The sequence below is a fragment of the Aquarana catesbeiana genome, linkage group LG04 (genome assembly GCF_042186555.1).
Source record: "Aquarana catesbeiana isolate 2022-GZ linkage group LG04, ASM4218655v1, whole genome shotgun sequence".
Lineage (NCBI taxonomy): Eukaryota > Metazoa > Chordata > Amphibia > Anura > Ranidae > Aquarana > Aquarana catesbeiana.
Window position 1 is genome coordinate 358,021,035 of NC_133327.1, and position 13,498 is coordinate 358,034,532.

Consider the following 13,498-nt stretch of genomic DNA (forward strand, 5'->3'; position numbering starts at 1 on the left):
TAATTGACCAAACATGGCCATGTCCATATTTTATCAATGTCACTGACCATATATGGCTATGACCAAACCTGGGAATATCCATATTTGGTCAGTGATGCCCACCACCATCCCCACCCCTTTATTTACATTCACCAGACAGACAGAAATCCTCAGTTAACCGGTGAATAGGATTTGTGGGGTTGCATCACAGATTATTAGTAAATTGGTGGCCACTGGTTGCCTAATAACTAATCTGAACAGAAAGATGTTCAGATTTCGCAGTTGCAGTAATACCGCTGATAAATGCATCACTTTCTACTGCAGCTGAAGGTTTGGATTGGCTTAACTCAGCAGGCAAGCAAACACCCCATTTAGTTCAACACCAAAAGACAAAGTTCCAACTGAATTCTATATTCAGTCTGAACCAAAAGGTTATCCTTAGCAGTGGCTTAGCATTATAATACTGCAACAGGGAGAACTGTTATTGGCAGGATCTTCAAATAAGAAACTTTGCAACAGATTAATAAATGTAAGTAATAAACATAAGTTTTCTTAAGAAAAAAGTGTACAGTGAGGCATATTTAGGGGTTAGATACAGTACATGTTAAGATACATGTTAAGCAAGCCTTTCTTCATTAAAGAAAGGAGGAACAGGAGAGAGGAGTGCCAAGCACACCCTTGGTGTGATACAGTTTTATTAATCAAAGTATAAAATACATAAATGTTCCACTCACAAAGGTATCACAGTTTTAATAATAAAAGTATAACATACATAAAATGTTCCACTCATGAAGGTATCAATAGAACAAGCGTGAAACTGGTAAAGGCTCTGTGCAGTGATGTCCTGCCCTGACGGAGCTGTCAGTACATGCTGCTACGCCGCGGCTCCAGTGTCAGAAAAATGTCGACAGAAGGATGCACAGAGCCTTTACCAGTCTCACGCTTGTTCTGTTGATACCTTCATGAGTGGAACATTTCATGTATTTTTATACTTTGATTATTAAAACCGTATCACACCAAGGGTGCCATACATTTCCAGGCAATATTTCTTAACCCTACATCCTGGACATTTATATGGGCAGTACACCATAATATTTTATGGACAATACTCCTTCTTTGAATTGATGGAATGTTGTATTTTAGGCATTCACAGGAAAGGGTAGTGCTGAGAGCATTGTTTGTCTTTTTTCTTTTTAATAAATGCTGTAAAGTTGAAAAATGTATAAATAGCAGGCACACTCAGGGGCCTGCACATAATGTTCGACCTCTTTCAGTTCTGAACAGCAAATGTTACTCAGAGAAGTAAAGTTAAAGGTAGGCTTTCCTCTTCCTCCTCTAATGCTGAACTTTTAGTTAAAAAAAAAAAGAAGGGATAATGAGGTTCTTGAAAATGTGACATACTGAGGTTGATTTACTAAAATTGGATAGTGAAAAATCTGTTTCTGCTCTGCATAGAAACCAGTTTTTTTTGGCAAAGCTTAATTGCACAAGCTGAAGTTTGAAGCTGATTGGCTACCATGCACAGCTGCACCATATTTTGCACTATCCACTTTTAGTAAATCCTTCCCATTGTTTTTTGATTTGTGTATGTACATTACCCAAACAGAAGGAGGCAATAAGAAAATGTAAGCACTCGCACATGCTGGGTTTGTCTGCTCAGTAGCCAATTCTATACCACTGCTGTGGCTCTGCCAGAAAAAAAAAAGAAAAAATCAACAGTAGCCTGATAACATAAGGTTCTACAAAGAAATGTTCTATATATTTATAAATGTAACCATGTGCAGCCTAATTGCAACTATACACATTTTGTGCATGTCAAAGGTTAGTTTAAATGTGACAGAATCAATTTAATGATATCATACTGTTTCTAATTATTTGCAAAAGAGCATGGCCATATACCTGTTTCCCCTTCCCATAATAGAATGACTTCATATCTTAATGGAACTAAGTCTTTGAAATCATAATTAAAAGTTTTTCAAATGCGTGACACCCAAACACCTCAATGAACAGAAGGCAAATAAAACAGTACATGTAAGTTAAATCAACTGCTGCAGGTCCTTATATTTGACATTTTGGTAAATGACCTTATCTTCATTAATACAGATACTAATAGACAGAACATTTTACTCTACAATCTGTAATTAAATTGTCCTTTGTTTTCATTTCATGTCTTCAGGACCTATTTGCATTAGATGTGGAGCCATATAGGTACAGTGGTGTTAACATGACTGGATTCAGAATTTTAAATATAGAAAACAGCCAAGTTTTATCTATAATTGAAAAATGGTCTATGGAAAGATTGCAGGCGCCCCCTAAACCTGACTCTGGATTACTGGATGGATTTATGACGGTAAGATTTCTTGAGTAAAATTTTTTAAATGGTTGAAAGTATTGTATCTAATTATAGTTAGGGCACCTCCACGTTTCATGTGGTAATACAAACTATAATACCGACTCTAAAATTGCTTTGCATATCAAAATTCAATCGTTTTCCAGCATATATTTTACTTTTTTCTGCATTTGTTTATTGTAGACAGACAAATGAATAAATAAAAAAATAGCATAGTTTGGTTTTTTTAAATGCTTAATTTGCCAAAAACTGATAGCGTTGCCTATAGTTTTCTGCAAAATGTTTTTATTTCTGGTTTAACCTGGTTACAGGGACCCCAAGTACATGTAGGTTATGCACATGTGATATGGGTATGAGTATGGGTTGAAAAACAACTGTACACATTTTTGGATGGTAAGTAAGCATTTCATAGATGAAATTAATTAGCAGATCAACCTTGCAACTAATCAGTAGAAATTAATTAACAAATCAATTAGCCTATTAGGAGAACTCAGTTTGATATGATTACAGTCTAATCAATTAAAATGCTATATCATCTATTAATTAAACTCCATAATGTAATCGATAAACCTAAAACTACCTTACATAACAGTCTCTGGCATCAGAGTTAATTAACTAAAGGATTAGATGCTGTTCATTTAGATATGTGAATGTTTACTGCAAAGTGAATATTCACTGAGCTTAGTACATAAGCTTAAGCATTTCAGCCCCGGAAGATTTTACCCCCTTCCTGACCAGAGCACTTTTTACAATTTGGCACTTCGTCGCTTTAACTGAAAATTGCACGGTCATTCGACGCTGTACCCAAATTAAATTTGCGTCCTTTTTTCCCCACAAATAGAGCTTTCTTTTGGTGGTATTTGATCACCTCTGCGGTTTTTCTTTTTTTCACTATAAACAAAAAGAGAGCAAAAATTTTGAAAAAAAAAAAACAATATATTTTACTTTTTGCTATAATAAATATCCCCAAACTAAAAAAAAAAATAAATAAATTCTCCATCAGTTTAGGCCAATATACATTCTTCTACATATTTTTGCTAAAAAAATCACAATAAGCGTATATTGATTGGTTTGCGCAAAAGTTATAGCGTCAGCAAACTATGGGAAAGATTTATGGCATTTTTATGGCATTTTTATTATTATTTTATTTTGTTTACTAGTAATGGCAGTGATCTACAATTTTTAGCGGTACTGCAACTTTGCGACGGACAGATCCGAGACTTTTGACACTTTTTTGGGACCATTGGCATTTATACAGTGATCAGTGCTATAAAAATGCATTGATTACTGTGTAAATGTCACTGGCAGGGAAGAGGTTAACACTAGGGGGTGATCAAGGGGTTAATTGTGTGTTCCCTCAGTGTGTTCTAACTGTATGAGGATAGGACTGAGTAGGAGAGGAGACATATGGTTTTTCCTACTTAGTAGGAAGTAGGAAAGTAGGAACCAACAATATGGCTCCTCTCTGGCTCCTCTCTGCTGACAGCACAGGGATTTGTGTGTTTACATACACAAATCCCCTTGCTGGCCCTCGTGCCTGTGCGTGGCTGGTGACGATCGTGCCCGCCAGGCACACACATTGTGTCCTCCACCGTGCAGCGGGCGCGTGCCCTCTGGTGGCCAAAAAAGGGAAGGACATACCCGTACAGGGAGCCACTCTGCCGCAGTATATCTGCATGACATGGTTGGGAACCGGTTAAGCTGTTCCAATTATGTGCTAGCAAAGATTCGAGTTTGTTCAATTTTCCTCACACCTGATTTTATTCCGAGTGAACACAGGTTCCTCCTGTTTACAAATGTTCACTTTGCAGAGTAACCCTTCGCTTTTCTAAACCTCTGCTGTCTTAGAAAATCAACTTTATTGTATAAGTATCAATATTTGACCATGATGAGCTTGATACAGGGACTTGAAAGTTAGAAATATTTCTTAGGCCTGCCATACATGATTCAAATTCGACAATTCCAACTGCATATGGGCAGGCTGAATGAACCAAGCTGATTGATTGATCAACTTGGGTATAACCAGCCTGAAAGATTTACTTGTGATTATCGCTAGCGGCTGCTAAAGCCACTAGCAATAATCACTGTCTTTTCCCTGCTAAGAATACTTTCTCTGTCCCCCGCCTGCCTCCCCGCTGGGAGAATACAGGCATACCCCACTTTTAAGTACACAATGGGGTTTATTTACTAAAGCTGGAAAGTGCAAAATCAGGCTCACTTCTGCATAGAAACCAATGAGCTTCCAGGTTTTATTACCAAAGATTAATTGAACAAGCTGCAGGGTTAGAAGCTCATTGTTTTCTATGCAGAAGTGAGCCTTATTTTGCATATTCCAGCTTTAGTAAATAAACCCCATTGTTTACTTAAAAGTGGGGTATGCCTGTACAATGTCTCGGTAGGAGGGATTCCCCTGTCAGCACTGTCTGTGTTGATGGGGAAATTGTGCAAATTTCTTTCCTGCAACCTGTTGTTGCAGGAAAGAAATTTTCACAATCCATGGCCTACCTCTAGTACCAATGGAGATTTTCCGATTTCTTGGTAGATGTTTGTGCAAGCAGGCAATGATGGTGTAAAGATAAGAAGAGTGCTTCTATGTAAATGCTGACACCCGTTTCAAAAAAGATCAAAGCAGGTCACAGAAGTACAGCCGCTGGTTTGAGTACAAGCTGTTGTCTCAGGGAAAAGTCTGCCCGCTGAGACTGAAGTTGTGGTACATGACTTAAATGGGGTACACACTATAAGAAAATCAGGTGAATGTTCGTCTGATTTTTGTTGATGTTTCACAGCAAATCGGAACCAATGAAAGAAAATTCTTACGAATATTCTCATACAACAAAGGCTTTTTTTGTTGTTTCTGATCATGCGCAGTCTTTCTTTTCTGATTTTTCTTGTACAAAAATTGTACGCAAACGGTACAAATTAAACGAAAATCATCCGTTCTGTTCCTGTACGAGAGAAATTTTGGAGTTTGTTCCTTCGGGAATTTTTCGGACGGAAATTTGGAATTGGTTGTCGAAAGTTGTGCATACACTGTACGAAAATCGTAAGAAAATTCTGTGGATGAAAATGTTCACCCAATTTTTTTATAGTGTGGATTTATATTGGATACTCATAAAATTCAGCATGCAGAGTGGTACTTGAGGCGTGGTATTGAGCAACCTTAATTGTCAGAGGATTTTATAGCACACAACAAATGTATTTGTTATTGATAACAAGTTGATCCCTATTCAGTAGAGAATAGGAAAAAAAGCATTGCAAATACACAAGCGCTGCATTTATCCATTGACTGAAAAAAAAAAAGTCACTTGAGACTGGAAAGATGTCTCACTGATCAATCTTTTCAATGAGACATCCAGGGATCCCTGGCCAAAACATAATTTTTATGTGCTGCTTACATGCTTATGTGCTGATTTATGACATTGTAATTACAATAACAGCTTTTACCTGTCAAGCTGATATCTGTCTCAGCAGGAAAATTTCTGTAGCAAAAAAAAAAAAAAAAAACAACTTACCAATGATCTCCATTTTTAACTAGTGGTGGTGATTTAATGATCAGGAACCAAACACACCCATTCTTGATCTTCTTTTCCAGACCCATTGCAGAGTGCTCATACAGAGCACACCGCATTTGAACACGGGGCAACTTTGCTATAGTTGCAAACTTTGCCTGTTTCAACATGATCACCATAATTGGTTAAACATATTAATCACCTTTGTCAAAAGCAGAAAATAGTTTCCTGATTTCTTTTGCAGTACCTAAGCTTCCTGATCTCACAGCTGGCTGTACTGAATCCAAATACACACAATAGTTTTTAAATGGCAATTGTAAAATTGACATTCCTCCAATTAGAGCACTCAGAAGAGGAGTGTAAACATACTATAATATTAGCTCCAGTATAAAATTGCCTCTGTTATGAGTGTAAAAATGCCAGCTACCTACCTCTTAAGTCACCATTATAAACACAGAATCACATAGATGTACTCACATGCATGCACAGGAAGCCTCTGTGTTGACACCCTCAACTTGCCAAAAATTAAAAATCCTAAAGATGAAATAGTAAACCCACTTCCGTAACAGCTCACAATGATATACGTCAGCACTTTGAAGAGGGATATCATTGTTATGGCAGTGGCTAGTTGCCATAACCCCAGTATCCTCTTCTTCAGTGAGCGGTCTGGTTTCAAATAAAAGTTGTCTCTGTGGCGGATTCACCGCAAGATCACTTTTATCTGCAGTGGAAGAGGGGCCCCCCTCCTGCCACTCTCCAGTGCCCTCTGCCGCTTACCAGAGCTGCCGGCAGCGGCGGAGGTGATCGGTTCCTTCTCCCTGTTAGGTAAGGAGATGAGTGAGGGGAAGATGGCCCCCACATGTCTCCATACCATTGCAGGGTGGAAGCGACATCAAAACGTCACTTCCGCCCATAGCTCTTAAAGGGACATTTTTTTATTGCATTTTAATGTAAATATGAGATCTGAGGTATTTTTGACCCCAGATCTCATGTTTAAGAGGTCCTGTCATGCTTTATTTCTATTACAAGGGATGGTTACATCCCTTGTAATAGGAATAAAAGTGACTCATTTTTTTTATATAAAGGAACAGTGTAAAAATAAAAAAATAAAAAGTAAAATAAATTTTAAAAAAGAAAACATTTTTAACGTGCCCACGTATGCATTTGCAGAAGTTAACTCATATGTGAGTAGCGCCTGCATATGAAAACAGTGTTCAAACCACACATCTGAGGTATCACTGTGATTGTTAGAGCGAGAGCAATAATTCTAGCCTTAGACCTCCTCTGTAACTTAAAACATGCAACCTGTAGAATTTTTTAAATGTCGCCTATGGAGATTTTTAAGGGTAAGGGTTTAAGGGTTTAAGTTTGTCGCCATTCCATGAGCAGGCTCAATTTTGAAGCGTGACATGTTGGATATCAATTTACTTGGCGTAACATTATCTTTCACAATATAAACAAACTGGGCTAACTTTACTGTTGTCTTATTTTTTTATGCAAAAAAGTGTATTTTTTCCAAAAAAGGTCCACTTTTAAGACCGCTGCACAAATACGGTGTAACAGAAAGTATTGCAACGACTGCCATTTTATTCTCTAGGGTGTTAGAAAAAAAAAAATATATATATATATAATGTTTGGGGGTTCTAAGTATTTTCTAGCTTAGTTATTTTTTTAATTTATAAACACCAAATCTCAGAAAGAGGCTCGGTCCTTAAGTGGTTGAAATAATATGAATTAATAATGTCAATCACAATGCTGACACCCATCAACCTGCTATAAAAAAAAGCCTAATTCCCATTGAATGACAGGCACAGTAGTTGACAACTGATGTATACAAAAAGGCAGGGTCTCCTAGGTGACATCATTGACTTCATAGGGAGTTCAGATCCAGAACCCAACCTTAATCATGTTTCCCGAACCCTGCTTAAACCAAACCCAGGTTTGTTTGGCTTATCACTATTTATTACCACACATTTGCTTTTCAAGAACACTAATCTCATAAACAAATCTAATCCTTATAGGTGATAAACTCACCTCTCTGTTGGGTGAAAAATAATCCCCTTTCACAAAGAAATATGATCTGCTAAAAGCTTGAAGTCAGTAAGATTAATGATGTTATTTTTACTGTTCCTTTCAGCAGGTGGCAAATTAGTCTTGCCTTCTGTTGCAACCCTTTTTCTCTGTGTCTCTGGGATTTCCTTTTGGTGATCCTTCTCTTCCTTTTAGATTTCCTTCACTGTTGGCCCTCTTCTTTTCCTTGTAAAAATAAATAAATAACAAAAAAGTACAACATTTTTTATTTATTTTGTTGGACTATATTTCTTTAGACATCTCAAAGCACAGAGTATAATCCGACAGAGACTTGGAACTGGTATGACTGCCATATCTTAATGGCATAAGCTGTTCTGATATTGTTGGAGAATATATAGGAACACACACATTGGAGTAAACTATTTATGGAAGACTTTTGCTTAACCACAAAAATTTTATACAATGATAAAATGGATGTGTCGGCATTTTTTCTCATTCATATATAATTTGATGGTTTATGATGGTTGGACATAGCAATATGTACAGTACATTGTTGAGCAAATGTATGGATAATGGGCAAGGTCCATGATTATTAATATGAGCAGAAGAGATCTTGTCAGCCTAGATCTGGAAAACATCTTGCATTTTTAATTTTAAAAACATATCTAATGAGCTATTTGTGTATATACTGCAAATATATGATATCCTGTATAGATAGGTATGCTCATGTGGTGGAAGGGTCTAACAGGGCATGGTTTTATTGGGATCTTTATATACCATGGTATTTTTATTCATTGTGTACATTTAAAGGTTCCGTTAAAAGTACAGTTCAAAGTAATATGCTTTATAGTGTATATGGAGATACAGTGTCTCACAAAAGTGAGTACACCCCTCACATTTTTGTAAATATTTTATTATATCTTTTCATGTGACAACACTGAAGAAATGACACTTTGCTACAATGTAAAGTAGTGAGTGTACAGCTTGTAAATTTGCTGCCCCCTCAAAATAACTCAACACACAGCCAATAATTTTGAAACCGCTGGCAACATAAGTGAGTACACTCCTAAGTGAAAATGTCCAAATTGGGCCCATTTAGCCATCTTCCCTCCCCGGTGTCATGTGACTCGTTAGTCTTACAAGGTCTCAGGTGTGAATGGGGAGCAGCTGTGTTAAATTTGGTGTTATCGCTCTTAATCTCTCATACTGCTCACTAGAAGTTCAGCATGGCACCTCATGGCAAAGAACTCTCTGAGGATCTGAAAAAAAGAATGGTTGCTTTACATAAAGATGGCCTAGGCTATAAGAAGATTGCCACGACCCTGAAACTGAGCTGCAGCACGGTGGCCAAGACCATACAGCAGTTTAACAGGACAGGTTCCACTCACAACAGGCCTCGCCATTGTCGACCAAAAAAGTTGAGTGCACATGCTCAGCGTCATATCCAGGGGCTGTCTTCGGGAAATAGACGTATGAGTGCTGCCAGCATTGCTGCAGAGGTTAAAGGGGTGGGGGGTCAGCCTGTCAGTGCTCAGACCATACACTGCACACTGCATCAAATTGGTCTGCATGGCTGTTGTCCCAGAAGGAAGCCTCTTCTAAAGATAATGCACAATAAAGCCTGCAAACAGCTTGCTGAAGACAAGCAGACTAAGGACATGGATTACTGGAACCATGTCCTGTGGACTGATGAGACCAAGATAAACTTATTTGGTTCAAATGGTGTCTAGCGTGTGTGGCAGCAACCAGGTGAGGAGTACAAAGACAAGTGTGTCTTGCCTACAGTCTAGCATGGTGGTGAGAGTGTCATGGTCTGGGGCTGCATGAGTGCTGCCGGAACTGGGAAGCTACAGTTCATTGAGGGAACCATGAATGCCAACATGCACTGTGACATACTGAAGCAGAGCATGATCCCCTCCCTTCAGAGACTGGGCAGTATTCCAACATGATAACGACCCCAAACACACCTCCAAGAAGATCACTGCCTTTCTAAAGAAGCTGAGCGTAAACGTGATGGACTGGCCAAGCATTTATCCAGACTTAAACCCTATTGAGCATCTGTGGGGCATCCTCAAACAGAAGGTGGGGGAGCGCAAGATCTCTAACATCCACCAGGTCCGTGGTGTCGTTATGGAGGAGTGGAAGAGGACTCCAGTGGCAACCTGTGAAGCTCTGGTGAACCCTATACCCAAGATGGTTAAGGCTGTGCTAGAAAATAATGGTGGCCACACAAAATATTGACACTTTGGGTCCAAATTGGACATTTTCACTTAGGGATGTACTTACTTATGTTGCCAGCAGTTTAGACATTAATGGCTGTGTGTTGAGTTATTTTGAGGGGACAGCACATTTACACTGTTATACAAGCTGTACACTCACTGCTTTACATTGTAGCAAAGTGCACTTTCTTTAGTGTTTTCACATGAAAAGATATAATAAAATAATTACAAAAATGTGAGGGGTGTACTAACTTTTGTGAGATACTATACATGTTTGATCCATGGTAGTCCTATACGTGGGTTGGCCCCGTTTTGGTGTTGGTTTCTATACAGTAGGTGTCATATTGTTGAAACATGTATGCTTATCATTTTATCATATTTTTTAGGGGTTTGACTGGTGGCAGCTCTTATATAACTTTAACTTTTTTTTGTGAAATGGTAGGGGTACAATGTACCCCGTTACCAAATCACATAGGGGTCCGGGATCTGGGGGTACCCTTGTTAAAGGTGGCTTCCAGATTCCGATGAGCCCCATGCCTGCATACCCCCACAACCACCGGGCAAGGGTTGTGAAGATGAGGCCCTTGTCACAAATCAACATGGGGACAAGGTGCTTTGGGGTTAGACCACAAAGCACTCTCCCCATGTTGAGGGCATGTGGCCTGGTATGGTTCAGGGGGGCGCTCTCTCATCCCCCCTCTTTTTCTGTGGCCTGCCAGGTTGCATGCTCGAATAAGGGTCTGGTATGGATTTTGGGGGGACCCCTACGCCATTTTTTTTTAAATTTTTGGTTCAGGGGTCCCCTTAATATTCATACCAGACCTGAAGGGCCTGGTATGGACTGGGGGGGAACCTATGCCATTTCTGTCAATGAGTTTTATCTATATTGCTAAAACCCAACAATTCATTACAGCCGTGATCAGTTTTCTATGACAATTTTTCCTTTAGAAAAAGTTTTAAACATGGGAAAATGCGCCACTTTACCGGTATACTATAGACACCCCCAGGCATGATATTTAAAGGAATATTTCATTTTTATTGTTTCACTTTAAGCATTAAAAAATCACTGCTCCCAAAAAAATGGGCATTTTTAGAAAAAAATTGCATTGATACATGTCCCCAGCGGCAGGACCCGAGTCCCCAAACACTTTTTATGGGAATAACTTGCATATAAGCCCTTAAAATTAGCACTTTTGATTTTTCATGTTCATGTCCCATAGACATTAATGTTGTTTGTGTGTTCGTCCGAGTTTTTTTCCTGTTCGCATGTTCCGGTGTGAACTGAAACGGGGGGTTTTCAGCTCTTACTTAGTAGCCAAGTTTAGAGCCTCGCCAGGCCTAATGGTGACCTCTAGAGTTAAGGACAGCTGACATTCTCCTGTGTACAGTGGGCTATGAGGCATGGTGGGTGTAATGTAAGGTAGATTAGTGGGTGCCAGACACTTCTTGAATGCAAAGAGATTTATTTTCTCTTAAACAGAACTGTGGAGTAGGGGTTAGGGCCAGGACAGCCTTTAGAAGTTGCAATGTTAATTAGCAGACTCTGAGACTTCTATTGGTAGACAGCCATGCAGGGAAAGGCACCCAGCCGGATACCACATTTGCATTTGCATGTGTAGAAACGCCGTCTTCTATGGCAACAATCTTGAACAGTTCCTAACAAAAGTTGTAACGAACTCTTTCACTTCCTCCACAATTTACTTTCTAGATCTTCACTAAACTGATCTCCCAGTCTATCATCTAGACTCGCTGATCCACTGCCACTGGATCTCCTGAGCTCTTGCAATCTTCTCATTGAGTATCTTCCTCAAGAATCACCCCCACGTCGCTGCTGGGTCCCTAGCTTGGCACTCACAGACACTCTTCAAGCTTCACACCACTAGCCTGCTCGGTGCCTGGCTTGGCACACAATAATGCTCTGCAAGTGTCACCTCCACTGCCTGGATTCCTGGCTTGACATCTGCTGAAGTTTCTCAATTCTTCACTGTCCCTGGTTGGTGAGAATACTGCTCTGGTACTTGCTTCAGCTATTCACAGTGGTCCCTGGTAACAAGGTGGATGGTCCCTTAGTGACGACACTCTTCCCCTCTACCTCCAACCATGACAGGTTCTCCAGCCAGCAGAACCATTTCTTCTGGTTGGACTGTAAGCCGCAATCCCAACCCTTCACTGCTCTCTTGCTTCTGGATAGGCCCTCAGATAGCCTAGCAGCCATATGTCCCTGGGATAGACCTCAGGTCTCTGGCCTAGCAGCCCGGGAGGATTACGACACACGTCCACCCAGACAGCCGTCCAGGTGGCACAGAACCCCACTCACCTGACTCCACCCAAATAAATAGATTAATAGGTTCTCCCAGCAGGCCAAGGGACCCAAGAAAATCCCTGCCCATTGGCTGAGACACCCCATTTATTCCTAATCTGTCCTTGCAATGCCCTTGTCTTATCTAATGTCACCAGATACCTGTCCACCTAGCGACAAAAGAGAGAAGTGCAGCAATTCCAGAATTAGGGTGAAATCAATTTACCTCCTAGCAATTGGCCAAGGCAACTATCACTGCGTAAACATCAGGGTACTACATATCTATCTATCTATCTATCTATCTATCTATCTATCTATCTATCTATCTATCTATCTATCTATCTATCTATAATTTGGGGTGGTATTTATTACAGCAAAAAGTAAAAAATATTGTTTTTTTTCAAAATTGTTGCTCTTTTTTTGTTTATAGTGCAAAAAAATAAAAAACTGCAGAGGTGATCAAATACCACCAAAAGAAAGCTCTATTTGTGCGAAAAAAAAAGAATGCAAATTTTGTTTGGGTACAGTGCCGAACGACCACACGATTGTCAGTTAAAGCGACGCAGTGCCAAATTGTAAAAAGTGCTCTGGTCAGGAGGGGGGTAAAATCTTCCCGGGCTGAAGTGGTTAAGCAGAACTCTGGGACATTGGGGTGGTTGCTCTTTGCCCTCCTGAGTGCCTGTTCTTTGGTTTGGAGATGGCTTGAAATTCTGCACTGGTAGGGTTCCTATTGGCTTTGTGGATCCTAACAGATCCTCTACCACTGTGTAATGCCCCTCCATCTCCACCAAGTGGGCTATCATCTGGGATTCTTTATGGCTAGCCTAACAATGTAGCTCACTAGAAATCGCACATAGGCAGTGGTCCAGGATGACTCATCCCATAATCTGTGGCCCCGTTATCTTTTCCCGCTGTAGCCACTTGGTAGCCAGCTGCATGACCAGTGGCAATGCATTTGGGACTGTAGTGACTGGCCAACCCGATGCCTACAGCAATGTATTCTGAGTGCCTGGACAGCAACAGTCACCCCAAGGTTAGCCAAGATCTCCTCCTTGAGTTTTTTCTAGTTCTTGGTGTCAGCTGTTGACAGGCTATAATAGGCCTGGGGCAA

General features: G+C 39.9%; 1 protein-coding gene across 3 annotated transcripts in view; it reads left to right on the forward strand.

The window, feature by feature from the left end:
* Positions 1-13,498, forward strand: part of GRIK2 (glutamate ionotropic receptor kainate type subunit 2) — a 1,356,701-nt gene that overhangs the window by 738,360 nt on the left and 604,843 nt on the right. For all 3 annotated transcript variants that reach the window (XM_073627000.1, XM_073626997.1, XM_073626998.1), the window contains one exon: positions 2,156-2,329. In XM_073627000.1, the coding sequence (XP_073483101.1) occupies positions 2,156-2,329 (174 nt within the window). The remainder of the gene's footprint in view (positions 1-2,155; positions 2,330-13,498) is intronic.